A 9360-nucleotide genomic window follows, 5' to 3' on the forward strand; every position below is an offset into this window, starting at 1 on the left:
TGAATGTGAAATGCTATTAGATAATATCTTTTTAGTTTTATTGCCAAATGGGTCCTTAAACTGATAATAGTTTCTTCACAAAAAATAACGATGTGTTTGAATACTCGTCTCACTTCCTTGCAGTGATATGCTGGTGAAAGGACTTGCTGAGTGCTTCCCGGCGTGATTTGTGTATTGATGTTATAAGCGGGACATGAGATTATCAGTTGGAATCCAGATGTGTATTTCACTATCTTAGGGTGTTGGAAACTTTTGTAGGCTATTTATTGAGGATACGATTTATGGTTCTGATCAACTGATTGTGTTCTGTTTGTTTTTTTTCGTGTTGCCATTTTGGTACTTAGATATGAGATCTAGATATACTTTTGAAGGTCTCGGAGAAGTGTAGGCATGTAATTTTATACTTGTGTGCTTTTTGGCTATCTCAGCAATGCTTAACACTCTATTTTGCTCGTTGCTCAATGTTGGTTCACCTTACAATAGCAATTTTTACTAATGCAGTGATTTCCGTGATAGTTTTATTTTGGATAAAATGGCTTATGTATTATTGGAGTCTTCAATATGTCTCCTGTTTTAGTGTCGACTATTGATGCCAATTGTCAGCTGACGTAGTTAAGTCCTGCTACCAGTCATAATTGGACCTACGTTCTATCTAAATTTTAGCATTCAACAAACCCCAGATAAATGTAAATTCTTCTCTTCGTTGCTGCTCACTCTTCCATCTTCGGTAGTCTAGGTTTTCTAGGTATTTTGTATGGTTGTTACTAGTTCGCTGCCGTGCCTCGTTTCCAGCACCAACAAGAAAATATTGCAAGTGCACTCAATATGGTACATCTGGCGATATGTAATCTATACTCCAAAGTATCCCAGACATAGTATTAGTAGTATAACGAGATTGTTAACTCCCCAAAATATGTCTACGAATTAAAACCATCAATTCGTTTGGGTAGTTATGCATGCAAGCTGCCATGTTTTGGGATCACATGTTTAGGAAGATACAGTCCGAGAATTGCATAACTTTTGACAACAAGTGCTAGAGCAGAAAAATTAGCCAACTTCCAAATAGAATTCGTGGCACAGAAGACACTAATATTTAAGGAATGTGAAGAGACAAAAAACTGCTGATTTTTGCTTTTAAAGCACATCATTCATACCTCTTTTCATTCTATAAACAAAGATCTAAACCAGATACAATGGTATACTGAATTCTTTTCTCCAGCAGTGGCCAAGAACTTAAAATAATAATGTCAGAACACGCCTAGTTATAATCAGTTAGTAAATGTACCCATAACAGAGACGGACACTATCAATTTGTTGTTCCTCCAGGGTATATCCCAGCAAAAATGGGCTCCTCCAGCAAATTCTTTCCCCTTAGATCTATCAAAGGGGAAATATCTACTACCTTATTCATTCTGGCTTCTTCAAGTTCAGGCAGTTATCTGTTGCTTGGTTAAACAACTCCTGGACCTGCTTTAGCTCCTTCTCTAAATCACCAAAATCAGCAAACTGAGTCTCAGAATAAACAAAAAATTAATAATACAAAGAGGTAAATGGAAATTTAGACCTTAGCCTAGTCAGAACAACTTCCACTATCTCAGGAAGAAAACAAGGGAAAAACAAACTCTTACCTGCAGCTTCCAGTTGTTTTTGAAGTTCTTGGCCAACTGCATCGTTCTCAGCCTACATCACATACATACATAACCGAGTAAGAATTTGGGTATAGCAAGACAAAATACTAAGCCCAAAATAGACAGATTAATCTTTATTTATCCTTCTTTATTTTTTTAGTTTAAATACTGTAAAGCTATAAGACATTGGAATTAGAGGATGTCAATATGTTAATTCCACCAATTATTCACAAAGAAGCATGTACCTGGAGTTCTGCAATTCTTTTCAATTGGGCTTCTTCACCCCCATCTGATAAAGGAAGAGCAGCAACCAACGCATCAAACTGCCCAAAAAAGGAAAAGGAAAAGGAAAAGGAAAAGGAAAAGGAAAAGGAAAAGAAAAAGAAAAAGAAAAAGAGAAGATTGTTTTAATACAATGACATTGTAGCAAAGCATACACTTTAGGATCACAATGCAAATTCATAATTGGTCTGAATTAGAGCCACACAACCCTCAAGGCTACTCTCAAGTCTCAAGTGTCAGCTGTGCAGCTTAAGTTTGATAGGATGCTAGATTAGACAACCTCTGGTTGTGAGGCCAAGAAGAAAACAAGGGAAATATAACTGTGAACTTGAACACCTTAGAACTAATCACAGGGTTGTCCATATACATTTCATAGAAGACAGCTAAAGGGCGATAAACTAGAATTCAGTTTTCCGGTTTTGACAAACAAGGTTTACCCGGTGAGACTTGGCCTAGATGTCATGGTTCCCAAACCTGAGAGGCTGAGATCAAGTTCTCAAGTTAAAATCCCTAGAGGCATGAGATCCTGTCCAGCTAGTAGTTGGAATTTGTCCGCCATTATGTGATTCAGTCAGGTTTTAATTCAAGTAGTTGGTGATGCTAATAGCATTATTGTATTTGTCGTTAAACTGAAGGACAAAAGACTAGGTCTTTGAACTCAACCACACTGGTCTCAGGAGTCAGTACTAAGGTCTTTGAACTCAACCACGCAGGTCTCAAGTCTGAACAAACAAAGACTTAATATCATCTGGTATAGAACTGCATGTACACATTAGATATGATGAGCCAAGAAACAACTTAGTGTTATCTCGTATAGAACTGTACAGACACATCATATATGATGAGCCAAGAAACATAAAGTATCCCCACGATATAATCTAAAGAGTTGACGTTTCCAAAAGTAAACATACTAGTCAAAGGAAGACAAAAAGAAACATTATTTTGTCCAAAAATGATTTTTAAAAAAAGGAATGGTAAGTGCAATTTTAATATAGCACCAAGAAGGTGCAATCAACAACATTTACAAGGAACCCAAGGATATACCTTCCTATTCTTAAAGGGATTCTACAAGTTCAATCACTTCTTCAGCCTCATTTACAACAAAAACTGTTTACACAAAAAACGAAACTAAACTAAATAGTTCATCTTGATCTTCCGAGAAAGTGAAAATTCCCCATTCTTGAAGTACATGCAGGTTATTCATATACCCTGGTCTGTGGCTTGCTCATATTAGTTGATGAATAAGCAGAAAAAGTGAAGGTATGGACTATGGAGTTTTACCTGCTTGGCAGCCTTAACAAAAGCAGCACTCATTTGTTTTGGTTGTTCTGCAACATTAGTTGAGTCTTCTGTGGGATTAGCAGGTGGAGGTTCTGGATAATTAGGTGATAGACGCACAGGAGGGGCGTCCCTTTGAAGAGTACCAAAGGTGTTGAAAGCAAGAGCTGCAATTGTATTTACTTGTTCCTGTAACTGTGATATGATATCCATCTTCCAAATCCTTCCCTAAATTGCTAACAAAAATGGTGAATTTACAGAAAAAAAATTCGAACAAAGGAATAGAAAACAGAGGAGAAGAACTTACCTTAAAACCCTAGAATTGGAGGTACGGGTCGAAGCAGCAGGGAAGAACCGAAGAAGATCCGAAAATCTGTTACAATTGTTTTAAAATTAGACCTAAAATTAACCATTATTTCAATTAAATTTAAAAAAACTCAAATACTTTTTTTTTTGTGCAAAAGCTACCCTTCAGGCCTTCACAGTTCACGACTTCAGGGAAAAACGCAACAAGGGAGAATTAATTTTGTTATATTAAAGGGTTTTAAAAATATCATTTTAAAGTCTATTCATTTTGTATGTGACGAAGAGAATTCATTTAAAAACACTCACTTGTCGCTTCACCTTGCTTCTAGTTCTAGTGTACCTTCCTTCAAGCGTTGAACATGATATTAGGTAGGATCAAAAAGTTTATTTAAATTTCTTTTTACATTTGTATTTTTTTGCTTGTTTTTATTTTAAAACTTTCAATATAAATTCTAATTTTATCATTATCAAGTGAGCGCTTTAAACAACACTATGCGTAAAATTCTAGTAGTCATTCCTTTTGTGGAAATGTGCTTAGCCATGAATGATGATAATTGATAACCCATCTCAATTAGGGGTTGGCTAGAAATGACATAAAATGCAACAAAAATAATTTAGGTTTACTACTTTCCTTTTTTTTTTTGGTAATTTAGGTTTTGAGAAGAGGCACGTGGTCAGCATACGACATCTGAGTTCAGACACCACAAAAAAAAGAACAAATAAAATTTATGTTTGGCTTTAATCCTGCTTCTTTCTATCTTCCGAAAACTTCTAAGCATCTACTATGGCTTCTTTTCTCACCAACGGAATCTCACGGTTCTGTCCTCAATCCATCACTGAGCAGCCTAAACTCCCAAAAGGGTCTAACTTTTTGCCTAATCCACCCTCCCCTAGAATCTCAAATTCAGGTAATTTCAAGATTAAAGCTGCTGATGCCAAGACAACTGTTGAAGTTCCAGGTAAAGAATCATCTTTATCAATCTCAAATGAAAACGACCCACTTCAGAAATTCTTGAAAAGAGACTATAAATGGGGTTTCAATGAAAATATTGAATCTTTTGCGCTGCCAAAAGGGCTTTCGGAGGAAACTATAAGGTTGATTTCATCAAGAAAGAATGAGCCTGAATGGATGCTTGAGTATAGATTGAAATCGTATGAGAAATTTGTTAAAATGAAAGAGCCTAAATGGTCTGATAATCAGTACCCAGAAATTGATTTTCAGAATATTTGTTATTATTCAGAACCTAAAAAGAAACCAACTTTAGATAGTCTTGATGAGGCTGACCCTGAGCTTGTTAGGTATTTTGATAAATTGGGTATTCCTTTGAATGAAAGAAATCGTTTAGCAAATGTTGCAGTTGATGCTGTTCTTGATAGTGTTTCTATTGCCACAACTCATAGGAAGACTTTAGAGAAGTCTGGTGTGATTTTTTGTTCGATTTCTGAGGCTATTAGGGAGTATCCAGATTTAGTCAGGAAGTATTTGTTTAGAGTTGTGCCCCCAGAAGACAATTTTTACGCGGCTCTTAATTCAGCTGTGTTTAGTGATGGATCATTTGTGTATATACCCAAGAACACCAAGTGTCCTATGCAAATATCTACTTATTTTAGAATAAATGCAATGGAAACTGGACAATTCGAGAGGACTTTGATTGTTGCGGATGAAGGAAGTTTTGTTGAGTATTTAGAAGGGTGTACAGCACCTTCATATGATACAAATCAGTTACATGCTGCTGTGGTGGAATTGTATTGCCATGAAGGTGCAGAGATTAAGTACTCAACCGTGCAGAATTGGTACGCTGGAGATGAGGAAGGGAGAGGAGGGATTTATAATTTCGTTACAAAGAGAGGAATTTGTGCTGGGGCTAGATCAAAGATATCATGGACACAAGTTGAGACTGGCTCAGCTATTACCTGGAAGTATCCAAGTGTTGTGTTAGAGGGTGATGAATCGGTTGGTGAATTCTATTCTGTGGCATTGACCAACAACTATCAGCAGGCAGATACAGGAACGAAGATGATACACAAGGGGAAGAATACGAGGAGTAGGATTATTTCAAAGGGTATTTCTGCAGGAAATTCTAGAAACTGTTACAGAGGACTAGTTCAGGTCTTATCAAGTGCAGAGAATGCTCGGAATTCCTCCCAGTGTGATTCAATGCTCATCGGTGATAAAGCTGCAGCCAACACTTATCCATATATTCAGGTAACTAGCTCTCAGTGAACTTTAATTTTGCTTTCTATCTCCGCATGATAACATAATTCTTGATGTAACTTTAGCTCTCTACCTTTAGAAGTACAATATTTAGTTGTGACATATGGCCTTGTTACTCTTTAGGTGGAAAACATGATCTTTCGGTGATCACAGTGTACTTCACTGTATTCTGTGGCCTCCTGATTTATGCATGATGCTGGTATCATTAAGTTTCAATCTTTAATATAAATTTTAGTTACCTGATCAAAGAAAAAAATCATTAAGTTCCAATCTTTGATGAAAATTTTATTTACCTGATCAAAAAAGGAAAATCATTAAGTTCCATTTATCTTTCTCATAGTACAGGAGCAATGTTTTTAGTTTACCACCCCTATCCAAGATCTCCCCTATTCCAATTGCAGAAAAGGAAAAGGAAAAAAGAAGGAAGGACTCCACCTTGAATTAGAATCATTCGACAAGAGCTTAGAAGAAAAGGTTCAACAAATGTACACATTGTTGTTAGTTACTTCTAAAAACAAGTCAATTAGGTGCATGCTGGGACCTTCGGCTTGGAAATATTTGAGCTGTCCGGCAGGTCAATAAATAGTCTCTCTTTCATTGGTGTCTGAGAATGTTCTCATGTAGACCATAAAACTAGTGGTTTGTATGTTACTCATGGTGAATCAAAAATGAAAAAAAAGGGGAGGGGGGAAGGGTACTGCTTACTTTCATTTGAAGTTCATTGTCATGAGAAGAGATTTTATTTTAACTTTCAATATGTCCATAGATCCTTTGTTGGATAAAAGCATCAACTGTTGTATCCCTGTGCTTGACAGTGTGGATGTGTGTTGATTTTTCTGGAGCTGAATTAAGCCTCCGTTACCGAAGATTAGTGTGTACTTGTGCATGGAGAAGGTGCAAATAGTAATTTTTATGGATGTGTTGTATGTCTTAAACAAGCAGCAAACTGCATGTCCGTCTGTTTGATAAACTTATCGCTATGCTTGGTCCAGAACTCCAGATGAAGTACATTTACTAATGAATATAGTTTAATACAGTGGCCTTTGATAATTATCCTAAATTTTGTTAACTCGAGGAAACTTAACCTTCATTAAATTTGGCATGTGATAGTTTTCTTGTAAAACATACCGCAGGAAACACTCTCCCATCCATGTGAATTTTTAGAGAAACTAGTTGCAAACTAATTTAAAAGCAGTCTATAGTCTCTAATATTCTTGATTGGATTTACCCGATGCATCCTTCTATATTTTAGGATCTCTCAGAAAGCTTCTGTAGTATCTATATATATATAGAAATAGATTAGTGCATATGGGTCAAAAGAAGACAACATTTGTTACTTTTGGTGTGGCTTTTAAGTTCTAAGTCAGATGCTACATGAATTTTGTAGTTATCCTGGTAACTACTGCTTGTGTATATATTACTCTTGTTCTACTTGGAACTCGGAATCTAATGTAACTGCGTATTTGCTCTTCTGTTTCTATATTTACATATGGCATCATTTTAACAGGCGAAGAACCCCTCTACCCGGATAGAACATGAAGCCACAACTTCAAAGATTGGTGAAGATCAGTTGTTCTACTTCCAGCAGAGAGGAATCGACTATGAGAAAGCAATGGCTGCAATGATATCTGGGTTTTGCAGAGATGTTTTCAATGAACTCCCTGATGAATTTGGTGCTGAGGTGAACCAATTAATGAGCTTGAAGCTTGAAGGGTCTGTAGGTTAATCAAAGCTGATTGCTGGTGTGGAAATTTTGGACTTTGTAGCCATTTGTTTTGTCATCTGTAAAGTTGTAATAGTATCATACCCAAACAAACTTTTGCTATTTACACTTCATGTAAATAAATAATGTGTCAAGGCATTGTCTTCTAATCCTTCTTTTATATCCATCTTAAACATGACTTCTAATTGATTGTGTTGTGCCTGAGAAAGTTCCACAATTTCAATTAAAAAATGCAAAAGGGAGAACGCTGCTTTAGAAAAGATCCATCAGTTTACGAGATAATTGTGTTGTAACAGTTTGTGTTTGACTAATCAATCTGAAAAATACTCTAACTAATATTAGAGCAGAAATTGTGTTTGGCCAAGGTCCAAATGTGTTTTTGGCTTTTTCAGCTTCTGAAGTGCTACTACAAAAATACTTATTTTTTCCTAAAAACTTAATCAAAACCTTTTCAATAGAAAAAAAAAACTAATTATTTTTTAACTTTTTAAAAACTTAATCAAAGACTATAAATAAATCAGGAGTACTACATATTTGTGCCTTCACCAGTACTTGCCTAAAAGAGTATTTAATAGGTGGAGTCCTCGATGGCAATGACATTCATTTTATTTGTCAAACCACTCATTAAGGGATTCTGTACCTTATTTTTTTTTGGAACCCCAGGATAACTCGCAGCCGCTACAATGCCTGCAGACCACACAGGGGATGTAAACCGCACTAGGCAAGCCCTATGCGACAGGCTCGACTTAGAAGGCATTGAGGGGGGATCGATCCCGGGTCATCCGTGTGGATAACCACCCTCCAAACCAACTGAGTCATCCCGAAGGACCTGTACCTTAATTATTTGCATTAGTTTTTCAAGTTCATGTCAAACTTTAAACTATGATATCCTTGTAATTATCTGATATTTAATCATTAATAATGAAATACTAATATGGAATCTGGTGAAGTAAATATTTTTATATGTAATTATTGCCAAGTCACTTGCTCACCAACTCTCCATAATTGTATTTTAAAATTATTGCTGACACAATTCCAAAATGCACCCGTATGCGACATTAGGCAGTTATATACTCCCTCGTTTCAATTTTACCAAAAGTATATTTTTACTTTCAGCATATCAAGATTAAAAAAAAGAAAAACTTATGTCTTAGACTATGTTTAACATTAATTTTTCATTCTCCAAATCATCTTTCAATAATTAAGAACTAAGACTATATATTTATTAATATGAATATATTATAATAAAACATATATTTTATTTATTATTACAGAGAATACAAAATTTATAATTTATAGAGGACAAATAGAAATGAATGTATATCCTCCATCCGGTTAGGGAATACAGTTTTTTTCTTCAAATTTTTATTTATAAAAAAGCTGTTTGGTAATACATTGTAGTCAACTTTACACTCCAACTTGAAGTTGAGGGTTTTCAATTATTATTTAAAAAAAAGGGGGGGGGGGGGGGGGGGGGGGGGGAGAGGATGAGAAAACTATCATCAACCACTATTTCAAGTAAAATACATGTCAAAATACAATTTTAAGTTTTAAATACTTTTTAATTCTAATATCATCAAATTTATGTCCAAATGTCTACTTGTCATATCATCAAATTTCCACCAGATTTTCGACCTTGTTTTAATTAACCAGATTTTTAATTTTTTTTAAAAAAATTGACTCAAAATATGTTGTCCGACAAGCATAATTGATTGACTTGCCTTTTTTAAAAGGTGAAAGGAGCAACTCTTGAATAAGTTGAAGAAACGCAGAAATTGGAGAAAAAAAGGCAGCAGACATGGTCGTTGACTCGTGAAAAAATAAAAAAACATGTTTGGGGTTGGACTTGCCCTCTCACTATATGCTGCTGATGCTAACTGTATAGTATAGTATAGTATATAGTTTTTTTAATCCAATTATTGAATTTC

At 35.4% G+C, this 9360-nt stretch overlaps 2 protein-coding genes across 4 annotated transcripts; one reads left to right on the top strand and one right to left on the bottom strand.

Moving 5' to 3' along the window:
• Window positions 1-1072: 1072 nt before the first annotated feature.
• Window positions 1073-3598, bottom strand: LOC125822620 (mediator of RNA polymerase II transcription subunit 21). 3 transcript variants are annotated; one of them, XM_049502042.1, is made up of 5 exons: window positions 3496-3598; window positions 3192-3416; window positions 1874-1951; window positions 1629-1680; window positions 1073-1484 (listed from the first exon to the last, which is right to left on the bottom strand). In XM_049502042.1, exons 2-5 carry the CDS (start codon window positions 3399-3401, stop codon window positions 1408-1410), a joined length of 417 nt encoding a protein of 138 aa, XP_049357999.1. In that variant the 5' UTR covers window positions 3402-3416; window positions 3496-3598; the 3' UTR covers window positions 1073-1407. The 3 variants fall into 3 exon arrangements, with proteins under 3 accessions (XP_049357999.1, XP_049357998.1, XP_049358000.1); XM_049502041.1 differs by having other exon boundaries at window positions 3192-3424; window positions 3496-3527; XM_049502043.1 differs by lacking the exon at window positions 3496-3598 and having other exon boundaries at window positions 1389-1506; window positions 3192-3424.
• A 669-nt stretch (window positions 3599-4267) lies between these two features.
• On the top strand, window positions 4268-7581 carry LOC125822616 (UPF0051 protein ABCI8, chloroplastic-like). Its single transcript, XM_049502036.1, has 2 exons — window positions 4268-5700; window positions 7217-7581. Exons 1-2 carry the CDS (start codon window positions 4279-4281, stop codon window positions 7433-7435), a joined length of 1641 nt encoding a protein of 546 aa, XP_049357993.1. The 5' UTR covers window positions 4268-4278; the 3' UTR covers window positions 7436-7581.
• The last annotated feature ends 1779 nt before the right edge of the window (window positions 7582-9360 follow it).

This window comes from Solanum verrucosum, unplaced genomic scaffold (assembly GCF_900185275.1).
Source record: "Solanum verrucosum unplaced genomic scaffold, falcon-dt-bn FXZP01000103.1, whole genome shotgun sequence".
Lineage (NCBI taxonomy): Eukaryota > Viridiplantae > Streptophyta > Magnoliopsida > Solanales > Solanaceae > Solanum > Solanum verrucosum.

Excerpts from the sequence above, each read along its gene's own strand:
- LOC125822616 (XM_049502036.1), top strand. The coding sequence starts at position 4,279 with ATGGCTTCTTTTCTCACCAACGGAATCTCACGGTTCTGTCCTCAATCC. Across the intron at positions 5,701-7,216 it reads ACACTTATCCATATATTCAG|GCGAAGAACCCCTCTACCCG; the intron begins GTAACTAGCTCT and ends TCATTTTAACAG.
- LOC125822620 (XM_049502042.1), bottom strand. The coding sequence starts at position 3,401 with ATGGATATCATATCACAGTTACAGGAACAAGTAAATACAATTGCAGCT. Across the intron at positions 1,952-3,191 it reads TTGTTAAGGCTGCCAAGCAG|TTTGATGCGTTGGTTGCTGC; the intron begins GTAAAACTCCAT and ends TTTTTTGGGCAG. Across the intron at positions 1,681-1,873 it reads AAAGAATTGCAGAACTCCAG|GCTGAGAACGATGCAGTTGG; the intron begins GTACATGCTTCT and ends TATGTGATGTAG.